Source organism: Microcaecilia unicolor, chromosome 4, assembly GCF_901765095.1.
Source record: "Microcaecilia unicolor chromosome 4, aMicUni1.1, whole genome shotgun sequence".
Lineage (NCBI taxonomy): Eukaryota > Metazoa > Chordata > Amphibia > Gymnophiona > Siphonopidae > Microcaecilia > Microcaecilia unicolor.
The window spans coordinates 92,963,739-92,976,410 of NC_044034.1; the positions used below are offsets into that span (position 1 = coordinate 92,963,739).

At 42.9% G+C, this 12,672-nt stretch overlaps 1 protein-coding gene across 1 annotated transcript in view; it reads right to left on the minus strand.

The window, feature by feature from the left end:
- Nucleotides 1-569: 569 nt before the first annotated feature.
- The window catches only part of LOC115468631 (cytidine and dCMP deaminase domain-containing protein 1-like), a 51,673-nt gene continuing 39,570 nt past the window's right edge, over nt 570-12,672 (minus strand). Inside the window, exons 8-9 of the mRNA XM_030200474.1 lie at nt 7,512-7,572; nt 570-1,222 (exon numbers count right to left, since the gene is read on the minus strand). Of these exons, the coding sequence (XP_030056334.1) occupies nt 1,146-1,222; nt 7,512-7,572 (138 nt within the window). The 3' untranslated portion in view covers nt 570-1,145. The remainder of the gene's footprint in view (nt 1,223-7,511; nt 7,573-12,672) is intronic.

The following is a 12,672-nucleotide window of genomic DNA, read 5'->3' on the forward strand; positions in this document are numbered from 1 at the left end:
GATGAGCCATACAGGTCTTTATTTGCCATCATCTACTATGCTGCTATGTTACGTTACAAGTGTATGTCCGGGGGGAGATGGGAATATCAGTGCTGGTGAGAGCAGCTGTGTTCTGTGCACCAGGAATCAATTATGGCAAGGATGGGTGAGTTCTGGCACAGAGTAGCAGAACATTGGGTACCATTTTAAGGATATTCATTAGGAGTGTGGCTATCTGAGAGGTGGTGAAAAATAGATAATTATCACCAGCACAAACCTACTGCTCATCGATTACTGCAGCATCTGTGTGCACATGTAGTGTAAGGTCAAGCTTAGCAAGGTATGTACACCTGCACAGGGCACAAGGGAGGCAGGGGTGCCAAAACTGCACCCTATCCATTGGCTTCCCTTGCTTGGCTGTGATTCAGTGGGTGGGATGGGAGGGCCTGGAAGGCATGCTGCACAGAGTGGGTTTCCAGCTCAGCTCAGGAGCCCAGCCTGCATGAACATAGGGAAAGGGGATGGAATTTGATATAGCGCCTGTCTGTGGTTACAAACAAAGTGGTTTACATATTATATACAGGTACTTATTTTGTGCCTGGATCAATGGAGGGTTAAGTGATTTGCCCAGAGTCACAAGGAGCAGTAGTGGGAATTGAATCTATACCAGGCCTAACTGGTCTAGGAGGACATCCACGGTAGTACTGGTGTCAAGCAACATGACTGGTGCCAGGATTGGGATCTACTGGCTGAAACATAGCAGATGGCGGTGGGGTGCTCAGTTCTGGCTGGGGGAAAGTGCAGCAGGATGGTGGAAGACATTGAGGGGAGGATTCTGGTGTTATAAAAGAATACTATCCTCCCAAGCTACAAACATTGAAAAACCATATTTTCTTTTTTTCATTATCAAGCTGGGGCATGTAAATTGTCTTTTTTTCTATTTGGAGTAAACAGTCTGTGTAGTACTGTGAATGTGGGGAAAAACCTCACTTCCAGGGCAGAGCCCTGGGGAGGTGGGGGAGGAAGATTCCCAGTCCCTGGTACAGAAGAGAGAGAGTCACAATGTAGTCCTGTGCAAAAAAAATAAAGTTTGCCCACCTCTTGCTCTAAAAGGTAAAAGGGGAGCATATAAAAGTGCTTAAAAGAACTTTGTTTCACACTCCATTTCAGCTCTTGCCAAGGCACAACTTCTTCTTTTTCTGAGGCTGATCACCATCCAGTGCCTTGGTTTTCAGCATACCACCTACAAAAACATTGGAAGTTAATAATATAATGATAATGTGCAAATGAATATACTTTGAATCAGATCAGAGCATACAACTGAGCCACATAGCATCTGAAACCTTATAGTATTTAGCCAATAAAAGAAAAAAATGAGCAAAAGCAATGAAAAATACTAAGGTAGGAATGCAACAGATCCCCAGCGTTTCACAGGGACTAATTTCAGGATCCTGATCATACGATTAAGAGAGGATGACAGGCATGGGGGTTTGAAGGGAAGAGCACAAAATATATTCTCTCAGAAAAGAATGGTAAGTGTGTGATTGACCGAGCTGCCAAGGGGTTCTGATTTTTGAGAGGGGATTTTAGTACAAGCCCCAACCCTGCCCCACTCTGCCTTGGCCCCACCTACTCTACATCATGGCTCCACCCCCTAGCATACCTCAATCCCACAGCCATTGCAGAAAATATTTTCTTTACACCAGTGACAGCAGCGATGGGTAAGAGGGAATGTTTCAGTTCATTCTATATACCCCCTATCCAGCCTCTACTCCCCTAGGGGCATAACTGCAAGGGGGCCTCAGCCCCCCCACACACACTTTGAGCTTAAGTCGACTCCAAAATTGTGGCACTGGTTGAATTGCTGGTGGAGATGCTCAAGTCCCACTAGCTGAAGAAGTCCACTACACGAGCCCCCTTCCATGCTGTTTGAGCAGTGCAGCATTCAGCAGTGTGCTTCAGCCACCGATGCCTGACCTCCTGCATATGCTCAGTGAAGGAACTTGAAAATGCAAAATAAGATGATCCTTTTTTTATTGGACTAGCCTAATACCTTTTTACATTAGCTTGCAGAGGCCAAAACCTCCTGCCTCAGGTCAGGTCAAGACAGTATACTGCTGTTATGGTACCCTCTCCTGACTTGAGGAAAGAAGTGTTGCTCTCTGAAGGCTAGTCAAAAATGTTTTAAATTAGTCCAAAATAAAGTTATTATCCTATTTCCTATTTTGTGTTTTATTTGTATTTATTAACCTTATAAACACAGCTACTACATTACTTTATCCTAAATTAATAAAAAAATTATTTTCTCTACCTTTGTTGCCTGGTCATTTACTTTTTCCCAATTGTATTGATCCCATTCTCGTGTTTCTACTTTCCTTTGTCTTCTCTTAATTTTCTTGCCAAGGTTTCCTGTCCTTGTCATTTTCCTCCCTCCTGTTTCTTTCAGTTTTCTTCAATTTACTTTTCTGCCTCTGTCCAGATTTAATTAATTCTCACCATCCACTCTTTAATTTCCCTCTTTTTACTTGATCTACCTATGGTTTTTCATCTTTCCCTCACCCTTGTTCTCCCCTATGCCCCTTTCTCTTATTCTCCAGTCTTTTATTACGTTTATCCTCTCCCCCTTTCTGTCCTGCACTTCCCCTCTTTCTCTCCCGTCCATCGTGGCTTCCTTTTTTCTCTTCCCATCCTTCTATCCAACGTCTCCCCTCTTTCTCTCCCTACCCTTCCATCCAGTGTCTCCCCTCTTTCTCTCCCTACCCTTCCATCCAGCATCTTCCCTTTCTCTCCCCATCCTTCCAGTGTCTTCCTTCTGCATCCTCCCATCCAGCATCTCCCCTCTTTCTATCCCCATCCTCCCACCGTCTTAACCTCTTTCTCTCCCTCCATCGTTCCAGCCATGGTCGCCCCCTTTCTCCCCATCATCCTCTCTCTCTCTCTAGCACTTTTCCATCCAGCGTGTTCCCCACTTTCTGTCCCCATCATCATCTCTCTCTCTCTATCCATCTTCTATCCAGTGTCCCCACTCTATCATGTTTCCTCCCCTCTCTCCATGCTCCCCTACTTCCCCTTTCACCCAGTATCTTCTGTTTCCTGGTCACTGCTTCTTCTCCCGATGAGCAGCAGCAGCAGCCCCAGCAAAACAACAAAGAGCAAGTGTGGGGCTGCAGCCTCCAGGCACATGCTGTCAGCACTGCCCCAGACCGGAAAGCTGATGTCAGCAGGGGAAGAGCTAACAGCGCATGTCTGAAGGTTGTGGCTCTGTGCTTGCTTTCTGCTGTTTTGGTGACGCTGCTGCTCTTTGGGAGAAGCGGTAGTGGCAATGTGTCTCGGTGGGAGAATGCGGGAGACTTGGCAAGTCTGGATTCAGGACAAATCCAGACAGTGACTAAACTGAGCAACATGTAAGAACAACTAAGAGAAAGAGGAGATGGTAGAGGTAGTGCTACCCTATGGATACCAGGGGGATTCTGATTTAAAATAAACTTGCTTTATATTCCTGAAAATAGGTGTATTTCTTCTTGCTATTTTCCTAGCATTTTTCTTTTTTTTTCCCCATTTATGAATATATTGCTTATCAAAGGCAGGGTGCCCAATTCTGAGTACTAATGACCAGCAGATTAAAAAAAAAATCTTTTCTACGATTTTTTTCAATGTAGCACACACTTTAGCTAGGGAATCTAATTGTAGAAAAGATTTTTTTTTTTAATGTGGCACATACTTAAACTGTGGAATCTATTGCCAGAGAATGTCATCAAGGCAACTAACACAGCAGCTTTTTCAAAAGAGATTTGGATAAGCTATAGGAGAAAAAGTTCATAAAAATTAGTAGCCAGGTAGACTTGAAAGAACTATTGTTTATTCCAACTATTGCCTATCACACCTGCAAGAAACAGGAAGCTCCGTCAGAGGAGGCAGGACACAGCAGAGGGAAAGGGCCTGAACCAACCAAAAGCAGCATGTCCTCAACGCTGCTGGCCAGGTGAGGGGCATGAAGTGAGAAATACCAGGTCACACAGAAACATGACGGCAGATAAAGGCCATATGACCCGTCCAGTCTGCTTATCCTCTGTAACCCCTAATTCTTCCTGTTCCTAAACGATCCCACATGCTTATCCCATGCCTTTTTAAATTCTGGAACAGTCCTAGACTCCACCACCTTCACCACCCTTTCTGTGAAATAATACTTCCTTAGGTTACTCCTAAGCCTATTCCCTCTTAACTTTGTCATATGCCCCCTCATTCCAGAGCTCTCCTTCATTTGAAAAAGGCTCTCTTCCTGTACATAAATACCCTTGAGATATTTAAACGTTTCTATCATGTCTCCTCTCACCCTCTTCTCTTCCAGCGTATACATGTTGAGGTTCATAAGCCTGTCCCTATAATTTTTGCATTCAAGACCGCTTACTAATTTCGTAGCCGCCCTCTGGACCGACTCCATCCTGTTTACATCTTTCCATAGGTGCGGTCTCCAGCACTGCACGCAGTACTCCAAATGGGGCCTCACTAGAGACTTATACAATGGCACTATCATCTCCTTTTTCCTGCTGGTCATGCCTCTCTTTATGCACCCAAACATCCTTCTGGCTTTTACCGTCGCTTTTCCTACCTGTTTGGAAGCTTTAAGGTCAACAGACACAATCACCCCCAAGTCCCGCTCTTCCTTCGTACACTGAAGCACTTCACCCCCTATACTGTACCATTCCCTCGGATTTTTGCGACCCAAGTGCATGACCCTGCATTTTTTGGGATTAAACCTTAGTTGCCAAATATCAGTCTATTTCTCTAGCTTTGTTAGGTCCTTCCTCATGTCATTCACACCCTCCAGGGTGTCCACTCTGTTGCAGAGCTTAGTATCATCCGCAAAGCGACAAACCTTACCAGACAGCCCTTCAGCAATATCGCTCACAAAGACGTTAAAAAGAGCCGGCCCTAGGACCGATCCCTGCGGTACTCCACTGATGACATCCTTTTCTTCAGAGCAAGCTCCATTTACCACTACCCTCTGTCTCCTACCATTCAACCAATTTTTAACCCAATCAGTTACTCTAGGTCACATACCGAGGGCACTCAATTTATCAGTCACCTGTGCGGAACCGTGTCAAAGTTTTTTGCTGAAATCCAAGTATACCACATCAAACTGTTTGGTCACCCAGTCAAAGAAGACAGATTTGTCTGTCACGACGACCTGCCACTTATGCAGCCATGCTGCCTTGGGTCCCGCATTCCATGTAGTTCAAGAAATCTCACAATCCTCCTCTTTAGAAGCATTTCCATTAGCTTACTCACCACCGAGGTCAGACTGACAGGTCTGTAATTCCCAACCTCCTCCTTACTTCCATTCTTGTGCAAAGGAACCACATCCGCCCTTCTCCAGTCCACCGGGACCACACCAGTTTTCTAAGGAAGCATTGAAGAGGTCCATCAGCGGAGCCGACAGAACTTCTCAGAGTTCCTTAAGCACCCTTGGGTGTATCCCATTAGGCCCCATTGCTCTGTCTACTTTTAGTTTGGCAAGCTCCTCACGAACACAGTCCTCCGTAAATGGGTCTTGGCCTACCATATATCCATCCCCTTTAGCCTTTGTTTTCAGCAGTCCTACCCCAGGTCTTTCATTCGTGAACACAGAGCTAAAATAATTGTTAAGCAGTTCAGCTTTATCCTTATCTTCCACATATTTCTTTCCCTCAGCTTTGAGCCTCACAATACAATTATGGCACTTCCTCTTGTCACTTACATATCTGAAAAAGGTCTTATCCCCCAATTTTACTATATTAGCTATCTTTTCCTCCATTTGCCGCTTCGCTTTCCTGATAGCTTTTCCAGCTTCCCTTCGCTTATTTAGGTATTCTCTCCTGTTTTCATCTTTCTGAGTCGTCTTATAACGTGTAAAGGCTAGCCTCCTTACCCTTATCTTTTCAGCTACTACATTCGAGTACCTGAGAGGCCTTCTTTTCCTCTTACTTTTATGTAATTTTCTAACATAAAGGTTAGTTGCCTTTAATATAGCTCCTTTCAGTCTTGTCCATTGCTGTTCTACATCCTTCAGCTGTTCCCATCCCGCTAACTGTTCCTTGAGAAATTCCCCCATCTCGGCAAAGTTAGTTCCTTTGAAATCCAGGACCTTCAATCTCGAATGAGTCCTCTCTTCTGTTTTAATATTGAACCATACCATATGATGATCACTAGATGCCAAATGGTCTGCCACCTTGACGTCAGAAACGTACTCTCCATTCGTAAGCACCAGGTCCAGATCAGCTCCATCCCGCGTCGGTTCTGTTACCCACTACTGGAACAATTCTTCCTGTAGGGAATCTAAGATCTCTTTGCTTCTAGATGACCCCGCAGCCGGGACACCCCAATCAACATCCGGCATATTGAAGTCACCTATCAGTAGTACTTCCCCTTTCCTAGCTATCTTGCGGATGTCTTCAATTAAGTCCCTGTCCATTTCCTCCAACTGTGAGGGTGGTCTGTATATCACTCCGGGGAGAAGGAAAAGGGGAGAAAAAAAATACCAGAGCGCAAGGGTGGGGAGCACAATGCATGTGAAGAGAGCATTCAGGCATCTGAGTAGAAGGGGCCCAACCATATGTGCCACATGCCCCTTCAGATGTGCCAAGTCAACAACCCAGACAAGCACAAGTACAGCAAAAAGTAGTAAATAAAAAAAGAGGAAGCAACAGTCTAAGGAACAGAAAAGTCTAATATATCTTTAGAGTTTGTGTCAATGAACCTTGATAGCCACCAAAGTAAAACTAAAAGCAACTCATTCAAACTCTGCACACATCTTTACCTAGTACATAAAGGCCCATCTTCAGTTGGATGAACACATTGATCTACACATTTGATAGCTCCTAGAATGGGCTGATTTGTTCAGAGAAAACAGGCAAATGTTTCAGTCTCTCACTGATTTGCACTGGAGACTAAGAGGGGTGATATTTGGTCAAGAATATCCCTGAGGTTTTTCCCACCAAGAGGACGCCTCCCTGCTAAACTGGGAGAGTTGGGAAGTCTGATAGGGAAAGCCTGTAAAGCTGCTTTTTCTCAGCTGAACTCTACATCACTGCATGAAGCTATTCAATTACACATTACAAGCAATTTGACAGTCATCTTTAGGACAGACATGGGAAAGGCAGCATCCTGGGTGTGAATTAGATGGTAAATCTCGTGTGCTCATCTGATAGTGGAAAAAACAAACCTGTTCCAGCTAAGAAGGGATGTTATGAGCAGTCATGTCCCACGGCATCAGCTGGGACATACATAATCAAGCAGCCTAAATAAGTCAACTGGTCTTTTTCTGCCATCATCTACTATATTATAATTGTATGCCTGTGGCAATTAGCTAAAAAGACATAGGTAGATATTTTTCACACTCAGGTACAGTACAGTTAATAGCAGCTTTCACTGGACGAGCAGCCCCAAAATGTTTTGGTAGCTCAGCGAGGTGCCACAAAATTCAGGAAAAACAAAAAGGCATTGATGCTTTAAATCTCCAGTAACAATCCACCACTGTGCTTAATACTACTCACTTTTTGCTGTGCTACATTCTCTGTGGTCTGTCATACCAGTACCTACTGGAGTTAACTGCCACTGCAGAAAGAAGGAAAAGTGTAATTTTTTTTTCTGGATAGTACTTGTTTCTCTTACAACACAAACATCTTCTAAAACACACACAAAGGAACTGGTTTATAAAGAGGTCTATTCATATTTTATGCCTGTGAGGAAAAATGTACAACCTGTACAGGGAATCTGTTCCCAGGATATTAAATAGGGGTTACTCACTAGCACTATGGAAATCAATAGTGGAACCTACAAAAGGAAGCAGAAATTTACAATTAACTCATAACTGCTGTGAATCCAGTTACAAAGAGGTGTCAAACTGCAATTCTGGAGAGCAACAAACCATTCTGGATATCAAGATACCTCTAATGAATATGCATGAAACTATTGGCACAAAATGGAGGCACTAGTGCAAATATATTAGGGATATCCTGAAAAACAAAATGGTTTGCAGTTCTCCAGAACTGCAGTTTGCTGAGCTGCCAAGGATGGACCATCCCAAAGAGAGAGTCAAAAAGTATAACTCTAGAAAGATGTGTCAGATTGTTTTACAAATGGTGAAAAAATACCACATAAAATACTTCCCATTTCTTTGATGCTTTTGAAATGATGTAGACTAAGTAGAGGCAATATGAGACAATCTTCAAAGAAATTTGTCCAGGTAATATTGGTGGCAATAGTTTGACCTTTAAACTCTGCAGGGATATAAGAAACGCTGGCTTCTTTGTCAGATTTTTTCCAGTGATACCGAAGTGTGTGGTTACATGCTGTCATCTCCTGAAGAGCTGTAGGTTTTGGCTTTACATTGCTTTACTTATCTTTCTTGGCTAAAGTTAGAAATTGCACTTGGGTTGTCACCGTCTGGTGTCCGATTGTGTTCGTAGTTATCCAAAGTTAATTTAACCATTTTGTTTGTTTTTTTGCTACATAGATTCTACCTTTGACAAAGCAACTGTGCTGGTTTTTATCTGGTATGGTGCCATAGTCGTTTGGCCATTAAATGAGTTGCTTGTTTTCATATTTTTATATGTTGTTGGTCAGTAGCTTCTTTTTATTTACTTTATTTTTTTGTCTTATAGTTACATATGGTGATAACTAGGGTGTACACCATTAATCATCTTGTTGATGAAGATCATATTTTAGGTATGTGTCCTATTTATACTCTACTACTTCATATGTATATTATTATCTTTTTTACTTATTGACTTAGTCTATATAATATTTTCTATTATTATTTATTATATTCTTAGATACATGTATTCACAATATCTATTATATTCATGTATGTTTATCTCTATATGTCATACTGATCTGGTTCTTTTGCTTTTATATATGCTATTTTTATTGTTATTTATGCTTTTATATATGTAAATTTATTATTTTAGAGCCCCTGACGCAGCCCTTTTTGGGCAAAACGTGGACTGTCTGGCATTTTATTGGGTTTTTACCCTTTAATAAAGATTGATTTGCACTACTGACTGATCTGCTTCATTTGTTTTCACTTTGCATTTATCCATATTAAATTTCATCTGCCATTTGGATGCTCAAATCTTCCAATTTCCTAAGGTCTTCCTGTAATTTCACACTCTATATTTGTTTTAACAACTTTGAATAGTTTTGTGTCATCTGTAAATTTAAATCACCTCATTTGTCGTTCCGATTTCCAGATCCTTTACAAATACGTGGATTTAGTCAACATGGATTTAGTGAAGGGAAATCGTGCCTCACCAATCTACTACATTTCTTTGAAGGGGTGAACAAACGTGGATAGAAGTGAGTCGGTTGATATTGTGTATCTGGATTTTCAGAAGGCGTTTGACAAAGTACCTCATGAAACACTCCAGAGGAAACTGGAGAGTCATGGGATAGGAGGTAGTGTTCTATTGTGGATTAAGAACTGGTTAAAAGATAGAAAACAGAGAGTAGGGTTAAATGGTCAGTATTCTCAATGGAGAAGGGTAGTTAGTGGGGTTCCCCAGGGGTCTGTGCTGGGACCGCTGCTTTTTAACATATTTATAAATGACCTAGAGATGGGAGTAACTAGTGAGGTAATTAAATTTGCTGATGACACAAAGTTATTCAGTCGTTAAATCGCGGGAGAATTGTGAAAAATTACAAGAGGACCTTATGAGACTGGGTGTCTAAATGGCAGATGACGTTTAATGTGAGCAAGTGCAAAGTGATGCATGTGGGAAAGAGGAACCCAAATTATAGCTACGTCATGTAAGGTTCCACATTAGGAGTCATAGACCAAGAAAGGGATCTAGGTGTTGTTGTTGATGATACATTGAAACCTTCTGCTCAGTGTGCTGCTGCGGCTAAGAAAACAAATAGAATGTTAGGTACTATTAAGAAAGGAATGGAAAACAAAACTGAGAACATTATGCCTTTGTATCGCTCCATGGTGCGACCGCACCTCAAATATTGTGTTCAATTCTGGTCGCCGCATCTCAAGATATAGTGGAATTAGAAAAGGTGCAGAAAAGGGCAACGAAAATGATGAGGGATGGGACGACTTCCCTATGAAGAAAGGCTAAAGCGGCTAAGGCTCTTCAGCTTGGAGAAAAGGTGGCTGAGGGGAGATATGATAGAGGTGTACAAAATAATAAGTGGAGTTGAACGGGTAGATGTGAAGCGTCCGTTTACACTTTCCAAAAATACTAGGACTAGGGGGCATGTGATGAAGCTACTACTACTACTACTACTATTTAGCATTTCTATAGCGCTACAAGGCATACGCAGCGCTGCACAAACATAGAAGAAAGACAGTCCCTGCTCAAAGAGCTTACAATCTAATAGACAAAAAATAAATAAAGTAAGCAAATCAAATCAATTAATGTGAACGGGAAGGAAGAGAGGAGGGTAGGTGGAGGCGAGTGGTTACAAGTGGTTACGAGTCAAAAGCAATGTTAAAGAGGTGGGCTTTCAGTCTAGATTTAAAGGTGGCCAAGGATGGGGCAAGACGTAGGGGCTCAGGAAGTTTATTCCAGGCGTAGGGTGCAGCGAGACAGAAGGCGCGAAGTCTGGAGTTGGCAGTAGTGGAGAAGGGAACAGATAAGAAGGATTTATCCATGGAGCGGAGTGCACGGGAAGGAGTGTAGGGAAGGACGAGTGTGGAGAGATACTGGGGAGCAGCAGAGTGAATACATTTATAGGTTAGTAGAAGAAGTTTGAACAGGATGCGAAAACGGATAGGGAGCCAGTGAAGGGTCTTGAGGAGAGGGGTAGTATGAGTAAAGCGACCCTGGCGGAAGATGAGACGGGCAGCAGAGTTTTGAACCGACTGGAGAGGGGAGAGGTGACTAAGTGGGAGGCCAGCAAGAAGCAGATTGCAGTAGTCTAAACGAGAGGTGACAAGGGTGTGGATGAGGGTTTTGGTAGAGTGCTCGGAAAGAAAGGGGCGGATTTTACGGATGTTGTAAAGAAAGAAACGACAGGTTTTGGCGGTCTGCTGGATATGAGCAGAGAAGGAGAGAGAAGAGTCAAAGATGACCCCAAGGTTTCGAGCTGAGGAGACAGGGAGAATGAGAGAGCCATCAACAGAAACAGAAAACGGGGGGAGCGGGGAGGTGGGTTTGGGGGGGAAAATGAGAAGCTCGGTTTTGGTCATATTTAATTTCAGGTGGCATTGAGACATCCAGACAGCAATGTCAGACAAGCACGCTGAAACTTTGGTTTGGATGCAAGGTGAGATATCAGGGGTAGAAAGGTAGATTTGGGAGTCATCAGCATAGAGATGGTAGGAAAAGCCATGGGATGAGATTAATGAACCAAGGGAAGAACTGTAGATAGAAAAGAGGAGGGGACCAAGAACAGAACCCTGAGGTACGCCGACAGGCAGAGGGATAGAAGTAGAAGAGGATCCACCAGAGTGAACACTAAAGGTGCGGAGGGAGAGGTAGGAAGAGAACCAGGAAAGGACAGAGCCCTGGAATCCAAGTGAGGACAGGGTATCGAGAAGTATGCTGTGATCGACAGTGTCAAAAGCAGCGGAAAGATCAAGAAGAATGAGGATGGAATATTGACCTCTGGATTTAGCCAGTAATAGGTCATTGGAGACTTTAGTAAGCGCAGTTTCGGTTGAGTGGAGAGGGCGAAAACCAGATTGTAATGGGTCAAGAATAGCATGTGAGGAGAGAAAATCAAGGCAGCGGCGGTGAACAGCACGCTCAAGTAATTTGGAGAGAAAAGGAAGGAGGGAGATGGGTCGGTAATTAGAGGGACAAGTAGGGTCAAGTGAAGGCTTCTTAAGGAGAGGTGTGACCACAGCATGTTTAAAGGCAGCAGGGACAGTCGCAGTGGAAAGTGAGAGGTTGAGAATGTGACAGATAAAAGGAATAAGAGTAGGAGAGATGGCATTAAGAAGGTGGGTGGGAATGGGATCAGAGGAACAGGTGGTACATTTTGAGGAAGAAAGGAGAAGTGTAGTTTCCTCAATAGTAACTTCAGGAAAGGAGAAAGCTTTTCTTCACTCATGTAATTAAACTCTGGAATTCATTACCAGAGAATGTGGTAAAGGAGGTTAGCTTAGCGGAATTTAAAAAAGGTTTGGACGGCTTCCTAAAGGAAAAGTCCATAGACACTTATTAAATGGACTTGGGGAAAATCCACTATTTCTGGGATAAGCAGTATAAAATGTTTTGTACTTTTTTGAGATCTTGCCAGGTATTTGTGACCTGGATTGGCCACAGTTGGAAACAGGATGCTGGGCTTGATGGACCTTTGGTCTGTCCCAGTATGGTCATACTTATATACGTTAAATAGCACTGGGCCCAATACAGATCCCTGTGACACTCCACTATTCACCATCCTCCACTGAGAAAAATGGCCAGGAAAACCTACCCTCTGTTTTCTATCCATTAATCAGCTCCTAATCCACAATAGAATATTGCCTCCTATCCCATAGCTTTTTAATTTTTTCAGGAATCTCTCACAAGGGACTTTGTTAAAGGCTTTCTGAAAATCTAGATACTACATCAACCGGCTTACTTTTTTCCATATGTTTATCCACATCTTCAAATAAATGAATCAAACTGGTGAGGCATAACTTCCCTTGGCTGAATCCATGCTGACTCTGTCCCATTAAACAACGTTTGTCTGTCTATGTGCTCGGTAATTTTATTATTTATA